The following is a 20,563-nucleotide window of genomic DNA, read 5'->3' as shown; positions in this document are numbered from 1 at the left end:
TTTGCCAACAGCTGCTGGCACACCAAATACTGGAATATAAGTGATTATTCTATGATGGGGAAGGGAAACAGAAGAAGATATGAAGCTGAAGAGGAGGTTTTGTGGAATATGGAGCTGCCATGAGTGCCTGATGCAACAACTGAATAGCTGTAATCTTGTACCAAGTGAGAAAACAGGCAGCAGTGAGTGTGGTAGAAAGGCTTCCTTAGAGGACAACTCTACAAAATCTGCTGCTCTGTATCTAAGATACAGAACTCTGAGATAACATTCTCCTGCTAGCATTATGATCTATGTAGTATACAACTATTCTAAAGTAGATGTTAGAGAAATATACTTTTACTAAGACTCAACATTTTTCCAAGCTTTCGTTTCCCTTTCTACCCTTCCTTCTCTAGCATTTCACACAACAAGATGCTCCTTCCAACTATGAAGATGATGATTCTCATCAGCATAAACACACAAATTCTTACTATTTACTCCCAGTTCCAAAGTGTCATTAAATGTATTTTCAATGCAATGTTAAAACCCTTACCAGAATACAAATATTTCATCACAACATTGTAACCATCAGGCAGGAAATCATCATTACATAGATAAATTGTAGCACTTAGCAAACCTTCAGAAGTATTTCCCCTTCCGTCCTCTCCCACTTCACTAGTCCTGAAGTTTCAGGATGCTTTCTCAGGCTACGCACTTTTCACCACAATAGAAGCAGTTTTGGTCTTAAAAACCACAACAAGCACTTAGCATACAAGATGTATAGGTATAGCCTCTAGCTACAATAAGTGAACACTTCTAAAGTTCATATGAGGACACCCAAGCCATTTTGGAGCTGTAAAGGAAGTAAAGCCTTTTTGTTACGTATGAGTTTGCTAAAGTTTTTATGAGACTGGAAGCTAATGGTAAAAGTGGCACGCAGAGCTTGCATTACTACTGCTATTCCAAACTAACCCATGTCACTAGAGAGAGGGAAACAGTATTGATGTTCTCAGAGGCTTAGTACAACTCGTAAGAATCCTTATAAACCAAACACAGTCATTCCACACTTTGCAAAAATAAGGCAAAATCACAGAATAGTTTAGGTTCAAAGGGACCTTAAAGATCATCTAGCTCTTGGGCAACGACACCTTTCACTAGACAGGTTGCTCAAAGTCCCATCCAACCTGGCCCTGAATACTTTCAGGCATGAGGCATCTACAGGTTATCTGGGCAACCTGTTCTAGTGCCTCACCACCATCACAGTAAAGAATTTCTTCCAGAATCTAATCTACACCTCCTCTCCATTTGAAGCCGTTCCCCCTTGTCCTGTCACTATGCACCCTTATAAACAGACTTTCGCCATCCTTCTTGTAGGCTCCTTTCAGGTACTGTAAAGCAACAACTACATCACCTCAAAACCTCTTTTCCAGGCTGAACAAACCCAACCTTCTCAGCCTTTCCCCATAGGAGAGGTGCTCCAGCTCTGTGATCGCCTTGGTGTCCCTCTGCTGGACTTGGTCCAACAAGCTGGTGTCCTTCCTGTGCTGGGGCCCCAGGGATGGATGCAGCACTGCAGGTGGGTTCTCACCAGAGCAGAGCAGAGGGCAGAATCCCCTCCCTGGCCCTGCTGGCCACACTGCTTTGGATGCAGCCCAGGACATGTTTGGCTTTCCTGGCTGCAAGTGCACATGGCCAGATCCTGTCCAGCTTCTCATCCACCAACACCCCATTGCACTTGGTCTTGTTAAACAACATGAGATTCCCATGGGCTCATTTCTGGAGCTTATCCAGGTCTCTCTGGATGGTATCCCACCCTTCAGGAGTGTCAACAGCACTGCTCAGCTTGGTGTCATCTACAAATTTGCCAAGCATCACTCAATCCCTTCATCTATGTCATTACTGAAGATATTAAATAACACCAGTCTCAATATGGATGCCTGAGGGACACCATTTGTCACTTATCTCCATCAAGACGCTGAGCCCTTTACCCCTACCCTCTGGATGTGACCATCCATGCAATTTCTTATCCATCTAATGGCCTGTTCATTAAATCCATCTCTGTCCAGTTCCAGAAAGAAGGAAGTTGTGGGGGCCCACATCAAAGGCTTTACAGAAGTCCAGATAAATGATATCTGTAACCCTTCCCTTTTTTACTGATGGAATCGCTCTCTCATAGAAGGCCACTGAGTTGGTCAGGCAGGAACCTTGGCGAAGCTGTGCTGGCTGTCCTGAATCTCAACATGTAACTGCTGTGAGCTGCTGCAATCACAGACTGCAAGCTTATAGACAGTAGGCTTCTAGACAATAAAAGCAACATGCTTCTTCAGAAAAAGGAAACTCTTTTGGGGGAGTCAGTCACTCCAAGTCTTGAATGAACTGCCTTCTAGAAAGGCAGTTGACTTTTGTTGTCCTTCCATGCATGTAATTCCAAACCTTGAGCACAATCCTTTTTCAGCAATCAGCTCTGGTATTGCTGAAGAACTGTTTCAACTGAAGTTGTTAAAAGAAAAAATTGCACAATGTTAAAAGAAAAAACTGTAGTAAGCATTAAGGTTAGTAGTTAAATGCTGTACTTTGGGACACCTGATGAGAATTAAGCACAAGAAAAACAAAAATGCTACACAAAAGAAACCAGAATAAGAAAAGTGGATTCCAAAACCATAAAAAGCTTTATGTCTGAAGAAGCGAAGGATTTTTCCTTCTTTTTTTTTTAATTTTAATGAGAATGTAAAAAATACAATCGAAAATTGCTGGAGAAGATACTATGTCTGACAAAAAACCAACAGTCCTTACCGTACTGCTGTCCTGCATTTCTCTTTGAACATGAAGTTATACTCAATGGCTGCTGTGTCCCAACACTGATCCAACTTCCTGCTTTGCCTAGCTAGTTTCTGCTGATGGAACCACTAGGCAAAAAAATTACAGATTTTACTATACTCACAGAAGCTGCTTTATATATCAGAATTCCTCCCTGCCTTTTGTCCCTCATTAAGGCAAGGAATATCTCTTCTTTCATATTTTATAGATGTGCCTCATACAAGCAGTATTCAATCTTGATTGATGTTGAATTATGACAAACATGACAGAAAGCTGATTTATGTAGGTTACACACAGCAATCTTAGGCCATGCACAGTATTTTTAACAGCTGCCTCACCTCCTGCAGCAGTAATCCCATACTGCTTTGTCTTTCTGCAACTCAGGAGATTTCTTTCAAATTTGAAAGTAACCCTGGAACACATGCAGCTGATGAAAGATGTGTTTTTAAAAGAAAAATACCTAGTAAGTTTATAGCTAATTAATTTCACACAAGAAAGGGGTTTAACAACATACATGCTGCTACTGATTCATGCATAACTGTTCAACAATCCCCCCCAACTCTTTCCTTGTAGGCTGTGTTCCTTCTTTTCTCATAAAAATAACAAGAAGAGAAGCATCAAGATTGAAGACAAATGCTACATCCTGCGTAGTCAAACGACGCACCACAGATTTTTATGTGGTAATCCACCACATGATTATCTGAACAATTACCCAGTATCACCTAGAGAACAAATCCTCACAGCTACACCCCCGCAAGAGAATAAGGTACAGAACTGACACATGAACAGGCTTCTCAAGAGGGTGGCTATCACAGTCAACAAGGGACCATAACCTTATGATAAAGCTTTAAGACCCCTCCTATATGCTACACAGCACATGATATCCATCTTCTGAAGGCACACCACAAAATACACCATTGTCTCAAACTGAGCCTATACTACCTTATTCCATATAAAGAAATGAGACATACCTCTTGGGACATAATTACACAGTAAGACTGAGCTGATCTAATTGACTGCTGGCACACAAAGAGTAGATCTTGCTCTCCCTATTTCTCCCTGCTGTTCTTGGTCACACAGTCTCACTCTCACCCTTGGATCAGCTCTGTCACCCTTGATCTGACTGCACAGTAAACCAACTCAACGTGCTAATCCAACTAAGCAGACGAATTGACAACAACAAAAAATCCGCCATTATGAGGAACTAGAATCAAGTTTCTGTGATGTTGGAGAAGAAACAGAGCCAGTGCAAGGGCAAAAACTGAGAGAATAGATGGGGAGCAACAAGTTCAGCCCCTTCCATAGCAACAAACTGTCAGACTAGTTATCCTGAAATACATAAATGCACCCTTGGGGTCTTGTTAGATTTTAATTATAACTTTCTGCTGGAAACAACTCAAAATTATAAATATTAATGTCCAGACACTATACAGTAACATCTATTTCACAGATCTCAAAACTCCCTAAGGTTTAGAAACATTCCAGAGTTGTGAAAACAACAACAGATAAACAATGCCAATGCTGTATTCAATGGCAGAGCAATAACAGGACCTAATTTCTCAAAGGTATTTCTCTACAAGCTATGTAATTGTTAACTCTTACAGCAAGAATAGTTGCTGCTGCTCACCCATCCCTTTTTCTAAACAACGCACAACTACACAGCATTTGCCTCAGCTGCTGTTCTTATGGCTGACAGCAGTGTAACATGTCTTCTTTGGGCTACTCCCAGCAGTGTGAAAGGAGGAAGGAAAAAAATAAATGCACCCTTGGGAGTGAAAATGGAGTTAGTCAGATTAGAGTAAAGGCTGGAATAAGCTCCTCCTGACATGACCATCCAAATCTGCTGAGTGTTAAAATCAGCAGGGGCTGTAGCTTTCTGGAGGCCAGATTCTAATCCAAGGCTTTGCTTCACCCGTGTGTCCTTGGGTATTAGGTGGCAAGGGGAGTGGAGGCAGGGAAGCACCCTGTGTGCAACACACACTGTAAGGATCACTTACACTTGTAACAAAGAAGATTTGTATACACGAGGTATGTGTTAGTGCCTCAGCTTCTTTCTGTCACCATATTCAGACCTCAAAATATGAGGCTTTCAATTAAAAAGACAAGAAACAATCTTCAGTTTATTTTAATTTGTCTGTAACCACTCAAAAAGAGTCATTAAGCACTATTTCATTTTCCTGGCTAGAAGCAATTTTTACGTTTCAGAATCAGAAGCACAGCACACAATGCCATAAATGATGTTAAAGTCTTTGTAATCAAGTAATACATTCTACTTGTAACTATGAATTTTCAGCATGTCTCTTCAGTTAGCTCTTCTAACTGCACCAAAGGTTTTCAAACAGAAATTGGTCACTGCATTGCAATCAAAATGCATATAAAATTGACACAACTATATATATACAAACTGAAAAAACTCAGGTGGAAAAAGATCTATTAAATGGGAAACAGGAAGATATGGAACAAGTTTTGAGGAACAAGGATAAGTTGTACTATTTAACAAAGCACTGCATGATAATACCCTCCATTTCATCTGCCCCCAAACAGATCTGGGTTTGAAAATAACCTTTTAAAAAGTAGCAGTAAAATCAAAGTTGAGGAGTAGCACCTCTGAGTTAAACCAAGACTTTTGAAGATTTGTGTCCACCACAAATGGACACAGGAAAAACAAACAAAACAAAAACCAAAAAAAACCAAAAAAAAACAAAAAAAAACAAAAAAAAAAAAACAAAAAAAACAAACAAAAAAAAAAACCAAACCAAACCCTGAGCTTTGGCTTTTCACTTTAGGTGAAAATAATATTTCTGCTTTTATAATGCACCACCAAAAAAAAAGATTCATTGTTATAGATTTCTTTTCTTGTAGCCATAAAGGCAGATGGACTATGTTTATTTATTTATGTCTATGATGAATAGGGAGTTCAGATATGCAAGTGAAAAGTTACTGAGATCCTCCCACTACTAAATGCATAACTTATATTTAAGATGAATAATGAGGAAGGAGATGGGAAAAATAGAAGGTATTAAAATATCTAAAGTTAGAGAAAGCAAGCATTTCAAAAGGGAAGTTATCTATGATTTAACAATGACCAAGGCCATCAGAGTCAGAATGCCAGAAATTTAGAAAATTAGATTTCCAAGTCCCATTGTTGCATGTACGTAAGAGCAACTTGCTTATATGTTGTTTTAGAGGGCAAAGACAGGATTTGGCAAAAATAATAATTCTGTTAATATGATTAGCCCAACCAGACCACATTCAGGCCCAAGGAGGGCATAATCTTGGTCTGTTTATTAGCTTTCTAATATCTCAAATGAAAAGACATCAAAACATTAATTCCAAAATTGAGAAACATGCTTCATAGATAAGTCTAAAATAATTTTTTTAGGTTAAAATAATTTTTAAACTCTCACTCTGCAACCAATAAAATTTCAGGGTCAAGCTCTAGCTCTGAGCATGTGTACAACTTTCATACCCATTGATTTCAAAGGTCACACTGGTATTGACTTTTGGCTTATTACTAACTCTTAGACATAAGAGGACCTTAAACAGAAATACAGCCTAAAATACCAAAGTATAAGTTTTATCACTTAAGAGCATCTGAACTGGCTCAGTATATATCTGACTCAAAGTCTCCCTAGGCTATTATTAAATATTCTCTACCCCACAGCTTACAGTAACAGTGAGGCTCCAGGTGGCTGAGAGGCTCCCCCTGTTACTATCAGTATTGACTAAGCAAGAGAAGTTGCACCTTCATGGCTAGTGACTGGTGCACAATAAATGAAATTGTGACCTATTTTATCTCCCAAAAAATTAGGTTTACGAAAACTAAGCCATCAGTACAACTGGCATGTTTTTTATACATGTAGTTTTCACATTTCCTGGCTACTGACTCTATCAGAGATTATCAGTGAAACAAAATTTCATTAATTTTGCTTGAGGACTTCCAATTTCTTAAATCTAAGACATGTTTATATATATGCAGAAAATAACTAGGAGTCAACAAAGCTTGTGCCTGCTAAAGATAAAGTCTTGCTTGATTTGGTAGCCTGGGCACTATACATGTTCTGCTATTGCTCAGATTTCAAATTTTTAGAGTGGGGTAAAATGAATACTTATTTAGGAATAATAAAAAGAGGGTCAGGGGTAAGAGCATCAGTGTGAGCATGTATGTGAATGGCTGCAAGACAAGCAAGATACTGATCATTCTCACCTTTCAAAAGGGTCAAGATAGTAAAAACAATGCAAAGATAAATCTGAAGGCAACACAAGTAATTTATTTACATATGTTGCAGTATATGGTTTGTTATATGAAAAATTCTTAGAAAAATGTACATGCAAGTTACTTGGGATATATGCAATCCTACATCAGAACTTTTAAACCCTTTCTGAGAAGTAGTATTTTTAACTCTTACTTAGTAGAGAAGACAACAGAAGTGAATTGTGTTCCTGAATTTTTATTTGTGTGTCAGAGGGGATAAGTAGGTCTGGAACGATGCATTTAGTATGACTTAAAAAGAAATCTTAGGACAACACAAGTCAAAGAAGCTCCTGGTAAGAAGTATTCAATAATATCTGTTTAGCTTTTTTTTTTTTTTGAAGAGACAGTAGCGAGTAATCAATATAAAAGATAAATATAATTAATAAAAACCTATTTTTTTAATCTTTCCATTTGATGTTTCATAGTGTACTTGCATGGGGAAAAAAAATCTTAATGCAAGCTAACGGATCAGGCCTTTAATAATAATGTATTATAATACTTCCTATTTCGTCTCACTGAACATTAGTGAAGGTCGTTAATTAAACCTCAAAGACCCCTGCTGATTTAAACAGTAATTTCATAATTGCTGAGGTACAGCTACTTTGGGTGAGCCACTGCAGACAATTAGTGCAACAAATGCTTTGATGTTACACAGCAATTTTGCTTGACGTGAACATTACTCTGCAGGACATACGAGTTGTGAGTATGTGAATAAGGGGAAAAATTCACCAGCCTTTCATAATTAAGTCTGCTTTCTTGGAATATCTTTACCCATGATCTCTGAGCTTATTATCACAATGCTGTGAAATCTACATGAGAGGAAAATAAAAATCTTGGTAGTATACAAAGTAATGTGAAGGATTTTCTTTCAATTTCTTGTTTTGTCTGCTAGCATTTTGGGCTTTATTTTAATAGCTGAATCACAATAACAGATTACTGTGATGTTGTAAACCAGCAAGAAATACTCACAAATTTTGGTTACATCTATTGGAACAAACTTGTCTGGAGTCATCTTCTTATGAGACATACTGTCGTGGTTTGATAAGCACTTGAAAAATCCAGAATTGCAAAAGATTTCAGTGACACTATTCAGGTTTTGTTGTTGCTTGCTTGGATTTTTTTAATCTAAACTCAGGAGAGCAAGCCCAAGAAGCACAAGTAACATTTGTTTTGAAATACTAAAATATTAGAATATGGGAAGCACAAGCCCTAATAGAATTCAGTGGAACTGCAGAAATGATAAGTCACAACTGGGAATAGTCTTGCTGGCCCCCAGCAGTGTCACCACAATGGAAGTACCTAGCTGAATCCTCCACAGTCTTCATTACAGTATTTGCAAACATGATGTTTATCAGAGTGGCACACACCACTTTGCACTGCAAATATCTACTTTTTGTATTGTAAAAATCAACTAAAACCTGTTATTTTCCAGGAATATACAGCTGATCACATTTCAATGTCTAACTATAACTGCAGACTCTGAAAGTATCATGTTAGGACTGTTTTGCAGTTCTCGTATTTAAATCTATCTACAAATCTAAACTCACAGAACGGTTGAGGTTGGAAGGGATCTCTGGAGGTTACCTTGTCCAAACCCCCTACTCAAGCAGGGCCACCTAGAGCTGTTTTCCCAGGACCATGTCCACATGGCTTTTGAGTATCTCTGAGGAAGGAAATTTCACAAGCTGTCTGGGTGACCTGTTACAGTGCTCAGTAAGAAACTGTTTGCCGATGTTCAGAGGGCACCTCCCGCGTTCGGTCTGTGCCCCTTGCCTCTGGTCCTGTCACTGGGCACTGCTGAGAAGTGCCTGTCTCCACATTCTTGTCACCTTCCCTTCAGGTATTTATATTCAGCCTTGACAAGATCCCAAATTCACATTTTGCAAACCTCTGAAGAAAACCTCAATTTCTCAGAAGTGGTTCTAAAATCTGACTTAGAGAACTATCTAGCACTTGCTAGACAGAATAACATTTGCTTGTCGAAAATAAACTGTATTGGAACTTGTTGATGTTCTTAACATATGCTGATAAACATTCTAAGAATCATAAAAAGACAACAAATAACTTTCTACGTAAACTACTAAAAGACAGATAAACTGTCAGATGAAAATAAATTATGATCTAATTTATTTACAGAAATAAGAGTTTGCACGGACATGCAAAGCAATAAATTACATGGAGAGAAAAAAATAATTTTATGTAAATCATATCTCTGTTCTCAGCCTACCTCCTCTCTAATGCTTACGCCAGCAGCTATTAATGTTGATAAGTTTCTAATTTTAGATTGCCCAATTTAAACAAAAGTAGGAATTCACTACATTTATTGTTTTAAATACCACATTGTGACCATCCAATCCAAACAAGAAAACATACTTATATTCTCAGAATTTGAAGGCATAACTTTTATTCCTGCGACAACTTGTCAAAAAAACCCCAAATCTTTACAGAAGGTATTCTGCTTTGAATTTACAGTGAGAAACAAAATGTAAGCTCAAAAGAGAATTTTTTCCCCCCTTGAACACTGATAATACTTTTCTTTCTAGATCTGCTTCCTTACAAGCAGTGTAAAGAACCTCCCGTAAAGTACCAGTTCCTTATGGGTTCATCAATATTTGCTGAACTGACACATGGCCATTGCAGAGCTTTCCCTGGGCATATCAAAGACCGCAACAACCGGTCAAGTCTTAAAACCAGGTAGGAAACTTCAAAGCCAGACAAACACTGCTCCTATTCATGCTATTGGAAGGCAGGTAAGTAGTCTATTTAGTACTCCAGCTAATTTGTTCGTAGTCAAAGACAAACACAGTTTTTGGAGGGTTTCTTTTTCTGCACGAGTTGGCTTTATTGATTAAAAAAACACACACACACAAAAAAAACCGAGAGGGAGCGAAAGGCAAGCCTGGCACATATCGAAGATGGAGTCACAGGGCGATGAGATGTGAAGCAGGACTGATCTGCCCGCAGAGAAAACAATCCCTGACAACACAGCAACCAGCCAGAACTGAATTCTCCTCCCACAAAAGGCACCGGGCAGGCGGAAAAAAAGCAGTTCGATAATTAGCAAGCCTTTACGTCCCCGTTTCAAACGTGGACAGCGGTCCCGCACGTACAGCTATGCAAACAAGTAACCCAAACGCCAATCCGGCATACCTCGTTTATGCAACTCCCGGAGCGGAATGCCGTCTCCTCCCCCTCCATCGTAGGGCAGATACGGATCGGAAGACACATCCATGGACGTGACGAACACGAGGCCCGCCTGCCGGCTCAGGAGGGCCGCGGCATTCCTCACGCAAGGGCGGCCGCGGGGGCCGCTGCCATGTTCGGCCGGGCCCGGCCTGCGCCGCCGCCGTGGCTCTGCAGCGCCGGGCTCTGCGGAGCGGGCTCGGCCCCGCCGCTGATGTCAGCGCGGGGCGGCCCCGCCACCTGCGCCTCCCGCCCGCCACACGGAGCGCCCGGAGGGAGAGGGCGGAGGGGCCGCGGCAGCTCACGGCACGGCCGGCCCCGTCGGGAGCGGGGTCCCGGCCCCGCCGGCCGAACGGCGGGAGGGATGCGCTCGCATAGCGGAGCCCGCCAAAGCTGCCACCCTGTCAACAGGTGAACGGTGGGGCCCGGCTCAGAAAAACAGGCAAACCTGCCGAGAAAGAGCTGCCCGTAGTTCCTGCACCTTTCTGGAACCACGCCTGCTGACGCTTCTGAACACCTGTAGTCGCCTATATTTTATCTGGAAGGGAAGATTCATGCATTGCTGGGGGCTGGGGAGAAGGCTCCTTCCTGAGCATTTTATTTACTCTTTTCTAACATCAAAACGATTACCTCAAAGAAACAACAACATTAACCTGCCAAAAGCCAACCCCTCTGCTCCACAGGATCAGCTAACTCACTTTCATCAATCTCCTATCTCCCATTCACGTAGAACTTTCAGTCCCATAGCAGTGACTGACAGATTTGAACGTGTCATCAAAAAAATTAAACCAAGAATTTAATTGCATATCTAACTAAAAGGGAGTAGTGTCTCAATTTTTGTGTGTGTGTGTGATTATTCTGGTATTAAAACCATTTAGCATCCATACTCACACTACAAAGCCTGGGGTGGGGGTGGAATAAAATGCAATAAACACAAGTCCACACTTGGCTTGCATTACTCTACACATTGATAAAATGGTCTGAGTCCCTTAAAAGTCACAGGCTCAAAATAGGCAACAACCCACATGAATGCTAACCAAGGCATTCATGTGATGCATCATCAAGCCGTGGCTGTTACAGCACTGGCAAAGCCCAAGCACTTCAAACAGCTGGCATCGAAAGATAGGAAATCTTACACTGACTACATGCCTCCATTTGAAGCAGATACTATTACATATTGAATCCATATACTATTTTATGTTTAATGTCCTGGTCCTAGCCAGCAATTGCTGATAAGAGCAATTGATAAGAAAGCTATTTTACATGAGATTTCCATAGTTGGTCCAGTGGTAATGAAATAAATATGGAAGGTATGCATAGTTTTTCCTTTTCTTCTCCTTCAGCAGGTAGCAAAGTTAAATATTTTGCATGCCTACTGCACAAGGCTAGCTTCCATTTCATTCACAGAGCAAACAAGGAATTAATTTTATTGTGGATGTCTTTGCACCTCTGTAAGTGTGACAGTTATTTTAGTTTTCAAATGCATTAGTTTCTTAAATAATTTTCCATATATGTTCTTAGGGAAGTAATTTCTCTAACAAGCCAATGTTACAAGCTGTATACTGCAAATGATCATTTTGAGGACAGAGTAGGACATGAAGAAATGTGACATTTACTTCACAGGCTTGTCAATATACTAAATGTTAAAAAATATGGCTCTGATACAAACATCAAGAAAATGCTGGTATCTCTAGAGGTGGAAAAACAAATGAGAAAAGGTGGGGGGGGGGAAATGAGCATATAGCAAAATATGTTTCAAAACCTTAAAAACTACCTTATCTCCAAGACAAAGGGAACCCTTGAGCCACTCATTCTAAAACACAGACAGCTCCATTTGCTATCACCTATACAGATGCTTTTTTAAAAGTCACCTCCTACAACCTTTTTAACAAAAACCCCAGAATCTTTAAGATCTCGCACAGGCAAAACTTTCAGAGCCATTATGCATTATCACCATTTATTTTTGCCTGTGAAAAGACAAACCTAAGCACTTAACTTCAAATTATCCATATCCCTTATTTCCAGAGAAATACAACAGAAACCCCTGAGCATTCTTAACTCCTTACCTCAACAGAACCTGGAAGTAGTCTGTAATCTTATTGTAAGGTTCTAAATAAAAAGTCATTCACAGCAGGAAGAAATACAACAGTTTTTGTAACCCGAAGCAAGAATTATTACAGAATGAACCATTAGTGCATTCATTATATGTTGATTATAGATTACAACACTATAAACTCAACTTCATATTTGAGAGAATATGAAATAAAGGATATAAAGGACTTGTGTTAACAAAGTCTGGAAGATCATCTCTACTTTAGGAGTTTGATGTGGTTACCGAAAGTCTGGAATGTCTTACAACTGAAAAGAAAAATCAGTCACAGCAAAGAAATGGCTCACATGTTGGCCTAAACCTGTTCATTGGACTAAGGCAAATACAAAATTTCTGCCCAAGACTGAAATCCACTTTGTGTTGGAAAAGGTGAACTGTGGATAAAAGGGAAAGCCATAACAAGAAGTCTGCAGTATAAAATAGATGACATATTTGCTACATGAAATTTCAAGAGTCCACCTAATACTAAAAAAGACAGCTCTTCAAAGGTCACTGCTTATAGACTGGCTGCCAAATACAGCCCTTTGTCTACTCTTAAAAAGCAGAGTAGTCATTTTCCCTTCTCAGTTACCAGTAGCTTGTGTTCTCATTGTTCATACCCATCATCACTGCGTGTATTCCCTTTCCTACAAGACCATCAAAGGTGGTTTTAGTTCTTGTGTTGTTTTGGTTTTCTTAAGAAAAAAAGATACTATGCATATTAACGTGACAAACAGTCTTTTTCCTTTGTAAATATCAAAACACCTATGCAATTTAATCTTTCCAAATTACTCTTTTTCTACCTGATCTGAAAAAGTGCATGGCTTGAACTGACAACTTTGTATTCCAAAGAGTGTGTCAGTTATTTCTGTTGTGAAGTTCTGCAAATTCCAAAATTACAGTCAGTGAAATGGTGTCTCTAGCTAACTGTGTATTTTGGGTATTACGGAGTACGAAATATTATGAATACTTTTTGTAAGGCCTAAAGCAAGTTTAACAATAGCCTATTTTAAATGGCTGAGAGCCCCTTCAAATTGCCAATTTACTACATGTAATAGCTCATATGTAAACAGCAGGTTTGTATAGCAGCTTGTTTTCCAAATGTGATCGCAGTAATTATAGACTAGGTCTCAATCCCATAAATCCTCCGTACCCAAATAACTTCACACATCCGAGTGTTCCCATTGTTCTCTGCAGGCACAGGCTGTGGTTAACCATAACTTAGATGCACCTGTCTTTGCAGAAGTCCATTGTTTTGAAAATACTGGAACGTACACAGGTGACACACCTTTAAGGCATACTAAGAATGACAAAAGGGACTTTTATCCTCTCTCCACACTTTGTCTTTTCCAGTTTAGGGAAACAGAAGAATCACATTCAAGGTAAAGTATCTGACAATATAAGAACAAGTCAGAGGTTATACAAATCAGTTACACCCAGGGAAATATGTTTTGAAGGGACAAAACAAGGCCAATGAAAAGAAGGGAAGTACCACCAAGGTATGAGAGTCTGATTACCTAAAGCTGGAGGGAAGACCTTAACTCTGAAGCACTTCCCACCATTTCATATTAAAAGGTAAGCTAGGTTTAAAGAAGACAGCCAAGCACCGTGCTACATATAAAATAAACATGCTCTCGCTTCTCCCAATTATTTGCTTTGTTTTGGTGACAGACTATGTAACTTTGTCACACCAGACAATGAAAATTAAAATAATGTCTTTTATGAAATTACAAATGTAAGTTTTGCAATGCTGAATGATTTCATCAGCATAACAACAGAGGCCAAAAACGTGACTGATAATTACAAATTTTAGTGTGACTGATGCAAAAGATTTTGGTGACTCTTAACTGTCATTTTCTTTCCTATTATTATTCAAAACAAAAGCTTCTCTTTAGCAGAGCTAGAAAATAACGTTCTCCTGAAAAATGCTACATATAGAGCACCCACCAAAGTAGCTACCATCTCCAACCATTCTGAAAAGAATTTAACTCATATATACCTTCTCTTGGNGTGGGGGGGGGGGGGGGCAGGGGGAAGCATACATTTACAACAGAGTGCCCAAAGTATATATAAAATGTCTCAAAACCCTCTGTGCTTCCTCATTCCTTTTCCTTCCAGCTTTACTCTCCTACCTTTTCTCCCAGTTTCTTCCTTCATTAACCCTTTTCTCAAACCATGCAGCCAAATTAAGCCCAGGTCTAACCCCTCTACCAGGCTGACTTCTCTTAATGTCTCAGTTTATTATCTTGCAGCCCCTTCAGCCTGACTTTGTTCATTCTGCAAAAAACCATATAACTTTCTCATATGGGTCACACAGAGCCTTCTGTGGGAATATAAAGATGATAAAAGGACAAACACTGTTCTCTCAGTTCTAATTCTCAGACATGGTCTAGGATGATATAAAAAGATGCAACCACAAAAAATGGGGAGGAAGGGAAGAGAGAGAAAAAAAAAGTACAGTTATACATAGCTTCAAATTGAAAACACAGTAAAAAACAAGGACAAATTACTTTTGAAGCATTGTAAATTAGAGTCTTGAACTTCATTCCTTCATTGGTAGTACACAGAATTCTGTCCATGATCAGTATATCAGGCTATATATAGAAGACTCTGTTACCATTACCACCTCATCAAAAGCTTCAATAAGGCAGACAGATAATAAAACAAAAAATTTTAGACCAAATATAATGTAAAAGCAGAAGAAAACAAATTTATAGCATATGCTGTTAAGTAGTTTAAAGAAGATGGGGTTTAAGCAACACAGATGTAAAAAAAAAACCAGAAGAATGTGCACAGCAGTAACACACAGTAAGATTTTTCCCAGTTTGTATTTTATTATACAGAAAAAAATAGCTTCTTAATCACAGTTTCTTTTTTCATAATCACCTGTTTCCCAAAAATTTGTTACTTAATTTTGCTCACAATCATTTCACCCAGCAGAGAACAGTTTAGTTCAGGTTCTTACCTAATAAACTCACTTTTTACTGGCCAACCACAGGTTTTTATATTATACTCCTAGAGCTTTGTATAACTTCCAATGGTGCTTTTATTCACTGTCCAGACACAGAAGGTGGTAAGTGAAGTCAAACCCAACCAGCAAACAGAATGCAGTAGAACAGGTCATATAGCCAAAGGCATGTTGTGTAATCAATTCTGAAACTGACTTCCCCTCAGGGAAGTTGAACCTTCACTGCCAATCAGGGAAACAGCAATAAAGGTTTCCCACTGCCATGCAAAACTTCAGGGCAGAAGAAAAAAAACAGACTTAGAAAGGGGGAAATAATAAAATAATGATGCAGCATTAACACCTAAGACCAAAAATGAACTGGGGAAAAAAAAAAAGCTTGGTCCCTAAAGACTGGTTAGACATCTTGACCCAAAACACTGAAAGCAAGGCTAGTCTCTCAGTTTTCTTTCCACTTTTTCTGGGCCTGCCTGTAACAGTACTTCATGTGTAACCCAATGAGGCTGGAAGAAAAGACTTGACATCAACAGGCTACATATAGCTACCAGATGTGAGAGGTGTGTGTTAGTCTTTTTAGTCTTTGGAGTTTTGTTTTGTTTGGGTTTCTTTTGGTTTGGTTGGCTGTTTTCTTCTTGGTTTTTGGGGTGTTTTTTTGGCTGGTTGGTTGATTTTTGGTTTGTTTTTTGGTGGTTTGGGTTTTTTTTAATCAATCTGTTTTACACTGACATTAGAAATATCTACTTCTCTGTATTAATCATGTGAGGAGGACTTGGAAGAAAAGCAACCTATTTTCTACAAACAAATTGCTCTCTCTGATTCTATAAAAGTCTCTTAACTACTACTAAATTTTTTCTCTGTACTTTTTGTTTACAGGATAGGCTTTTACTAAGAAAAAAAGTACTGCTGCATTCTCACCTTTGCATATGTGTTCTCACACTCCAGGTTGCTAAAGCTGTAGTTACAATGCATCAACAGGAAGATCTGGCATCCTTCCCTGAAATTCACTTCTCCCCTTTCTCAGACTAGCCAAAATTCTGCTGAGGAGATGGTTCTATTTTTCCTCATACCTAGATGCATACAAGGATATAGGTCTTACCTGCTCTATTGCCCTTATTCTGTTTTAGGGTTGTTTACTGTTGGAATGGGGGGAAAGTGGAGCAAGCAGTACAATTTGGAAGGCCTCAGTGGAGAACTAAACTGGGGAGTACCACTCCTAAACCACAACAGCCACACATACATATACATATATATACATATATGCACACGCACATGTTAAGCTTACCTTCCATCTTCGAGAATATTACATCTTCTTCATAAATAAATAAGCTTTGTGAACACAGTGTCAACAGCAATTCTGCATGTTGCTAATATATAACACTACATTATGCCAGGCATATTTGAATTCCATTAAACTATGGGCTCAGTACTTAGTAGTGGTCAGAATAAACTTGCTCCATTTCTAGGACATGCCCATCCTCCAAATGCTGTGTGAAGTTCTGACCCCTCCCTTAAATTAGAGATATTAGAAAGGGTTCAGAAAGGGGCAGTGAAGAAGATCCAAAGGATGGGATAGCTACAGGGTTGGATCAAGGAAATGAGAAGACCTCAACCTAAAAAGACATAACTGAGGAGAAGAAAAAATGAGTAGCAACGGAAATAAAATTTTCACCATCTGTTCTAATAACAGTGACAGCACCACGTAACTCATGTGTTAATCCTTGTTAGTTTCTACATGCGTACGGCCACTGCATGATAGGCTTATCCAGGCATGTGTATTTGGCACCACAATCCTAGTTTCAGGTCACCCTGTCCCAGTTTCATATCAAACCTTTTCCTATCAACAGCAGTTTCACTTCAATAAGCTAACAATACCCCCTAAAACTTTTTGTATCAGCAGAAATATTTTCTGCAGTTACAACTGTAGATGAAAACTAAAAAAAAAAACACAAAAGAGAGCTTAAGCATTTATGCCACACAAGGGTAAGTGACAAGGAGATCCACATGTCAGCCCATGCTAACACATGGGCCAGTGTTAGCCTAAGTAAGACTCTGGCACTTGTATCTGTTCTCAGCAGTATTTATACTGGATTTAGGTTCAAAATAAAGAAAAGAAGGTGGTGCTTTACACAAAACATAGCTAAGTGATGAGAGCTTGCAAGGGACGGTTTGGGTGCTAAAGAATTGCATTTGTGAGAAAAGCTCAGTTCAAGAAAAATACTCGGATAAAGACTAAAATTAAAACCCACCACTTGGACAAGAGGGGCCATCAGCTAGACAAAAACTGCTCTACAAGTACTGTGGTGCCTATCTCTTACCCTGTTATTACTCTTCCTTAAGCACTGACTTTTAACCTCTGCCAGAGTCAGGATGTTAAGCTAGGTAGATTTGTGGTTTGACTCAGTCTCATGTTTCAGGGATGTCATGCCATCCTCTTCCAGAATAATATTTCTGTTTAATCCAAGCACATGAAAAGCTTTCACTTTAAAATGCTGGTAAGCAAGAATATTCTCAAAGGCAGAAAACAAAAGTACAGCCCAACATCAATTTGGGTGAAATCCTATCTGCTTTCTTTGGCTGACTTGAGAGAACAAATCAAAACTAAAATGAATAAATGAAATATTATTAAAACTGTAGGAAAAATTGTCTATTTAGTTCCTAAAGATTTTATACACATATTATACTGAATTATTTTATTTTACATTTCAGACTCATCTTTCTACATATATGCCATCACACTTCCTCTGTTTTCATTCCTCCACTTTACACTATTCACACCATTTGTCTGGGAGAGGGACATACACATACTAACACTATACCAAGGTGTCAAGTTGGGAACAACTTCCTCAGCAGCATCTGTTGACAAAGCCAATGTGCTTTAAGCACTTCAGGAGAGCTGCAGAAGGAAGCCAACAAAATTACATAATATCAGAAAGAAGGAAAGAATTGATTATTAGAACTATAATTTATCTTATTCCAGAGCATCAGGCTCATGTGCTAAATAAATCTTTGGCAGGAAGGACTGGTGAGACCATTCAAGGACTGCTAGTAGGGTTGACAAACAAGTCCTCGAAGAGCTGACCATGGTATTTATGAGATATTGAAATTATAATTATTTGTTTTCAAACATATAAGAGAACAATAAACTACTTGGTTACTAAAACTCTACATACACACTGGTGTAATTTCCATCCCTCAGAAAGCCTAAAGCCTAAATTAACTATCTAGCTATAACACCATTACAGGCTGTTCAACTCCAACAACATCAAGTGAATTTAGATTTTGGACAATAACGACAATAAAAACCCCAACCAAACAAACACTAGAGTTCAGGAAATCAATAATAAACAGATGCTCACTGAAATTCACTCATTCAATTATGACATCTCATAACTAAGATAAAACATTTTTTTCCTTAAACTAAGAATCTTCCAGTCAGTTGGGGAAGGGGGGTGGGGGAAAGAAGGGGTGTTGACAATAATTTTTAAATCCTTGAAGAAGAACCTTGTTAATTAGCCCAGTTACCCATGTAAACTTAATGTATAACAATTTCTGTTCCAGAGAGATGGGCAAAACCAACTTCATGCATTACTAATAAAAAAAGTAGAAGAAATCATGGTTTGGTACTATCAGATATCCTGTGTTTAGCTGCATTAGTAGTGTGAAACACAGGCAAAATGTCTGCAGCCTAACTACAATCCAACAGAAGAGTAAATTAAAACTAGTTACTGACAATTCAATTTAATTTCATTCTATAAATTAGCTGTGCCTCATGCTTGCCTTTGTAATCACAGTGTTTCCTCATGCTTCGATCTGCATGGCATCATTTGGGGGTGAATATACACCTTACTTAAGAACAGCAATGAGCTCTTTAATGCAAGTATTGCTAACTTGGAAAATACGTTGTATGTGACTTAGGAAAGTGATATGTCAAACTGTCATAATGACTGTTCAGTCAAGTCAGTTTTATAATACATGGATGGAATGGATGGATAATAAAAACAATGCCAATGGTGCAAAATTACTTCAAAGGCTCTTCTTCAAATCAGCTGTGAACAATAGGAAGAATCTGTTAAGGCAATTTCCATATATACAGAATAGAACAGGAACAGTAAGCTATTGTATTCTTCTCTTTGTATTCTTCCTTCTATTTATAAAGCGCAATAGCTAAATATAAACAAGCATACATATGAAAAAACATTCACGTGTTGCTGGAAAAGATAACTAGCTCCTGCTCAAAAAATGATCCCCCCCTGTGGTACAAATGTCGTGATTATACTGAGCTGCCTGCACTTGGTGAAAGTTGCATTCTGTTCCTCAAGTAACGCCACAATATTAGTCCACTACTATAAGATTTTTTGTGTCAGTATTTAAGGCACTGAAAATGGATTGTTCAGGTCTCTCTCTTTAGGCAATGGACTCCAAATCAAGGTTAAGGAGGTTTTAGGAGAGATACAGAGTCTTACACTATGACCTGTCAGCATATTTTTTTGTTTTTCAGCGGCAATGAGATAGTAGCAAGGAGAGTAGCGGCTGTAGCAGCAGCTTTTGAATTTGAACCAGTTTACAGGTTGTCATACTAAGGTTAAGTATTGCCAATTTTATGTTAACACCATATGTCAAATTGTAAACTGTCTCCACACTGAACTCACAATATAAGCAACTCCTTCAGATGATGCAGGAATCTCTTTAGCTACCGAGAAGAATATAAGCTCATTCAGGACTCACATTCCCACAGACAGATCAAAGTACCTTGAGATGTAAACACCAGTGAGGTCATTTGTTTGCAAACCATTTTTACTGCAAATAAGGTTTAATCATCTAATTTCAGGAAGTGCCTTGAAAAAACTGCGGTCTGACAACAGTACAAAAATCCACCTCCTACTGAACTTGCCCTACACCTCAATAAAAAAACAGACAAAACTGATGCAGTCCTCTCTTACAGCCCTCAATTCTGAGAAAAATTATGGAGACCTCTAGGATGAGAAGCAGCATCCCTTCAAGGCAGGACTTTGGTAAAGGCCATCCAAGCCTCCACATGCATGGCCATGTAATTATTTATCATGTTAAAATACACTACACTCAAAGAACTCACAGTTTCACAATACCTACTTGTTCTCCATAACACTGCCACTGAAAATCTGTCATTTATGCAAAGAAAACAGCTACTGGGAAACATAACAGGCATAGTACACATATAATTACTATGCATATATATGTATTTGGTTTACAGTACTACATCATCACAATTTCTGTATTTTCCTCACATGAGACACTA

General features: G+C 38.8%; 1 protein-coding gene across 9 annotated transcripts in view; it reads right to left on the bottom strand.

The window, feature by feature from the left end:
- The window catches only part of CLCN3 (chloride voltage-gated channel 3), a 59,961-nt gene that overhangs the window by 25,651 nt on the left and 13,747 nt on the right, over window positions 1-20,563 (bottom strand). Inside the window, exon 1 of one of the 9 annotated variants that reach the window (XM_041480044.1) lies at window positions 10,202-11,013. The exons of 7 other annotated variants lie outside the window; for them this stretch is intronic. In XM_041480044.1, the coding sequence (XP_041335978.1) occupies window positions 10,202-10,283 (82 nt within the window). In that variant the 5' untranslated portion in view covers window positions 10,284-11,013. Of the gene's footprint in view, window positions 1-10,201; window positions 11,014-20,563 lie in introns of those variants that run through there. One more of the 9 variants, XM_041480045.1, reaches the window with a different exon arrangement.

Source organism: Pyrgilauda ruficollis, unplaced genomic scaffold (assembly GCF_017590135.1).
Source record: "Pyrgilauda ruficollis isolate IOZ18807 unplaced genomic scaffold, ASM1759013v1 scaffold5, whole genome shotgun sequence".
Lineage (NCBI taxonomy): Eukaryota > Metazoa > Chordata > Aves > Passeriformes > Passeridae > Pyrgilauda > Pyrgilauda ruficollis.
This window is presented reverse-complemented; position numbering and strand designations above follow the sequence as displayed.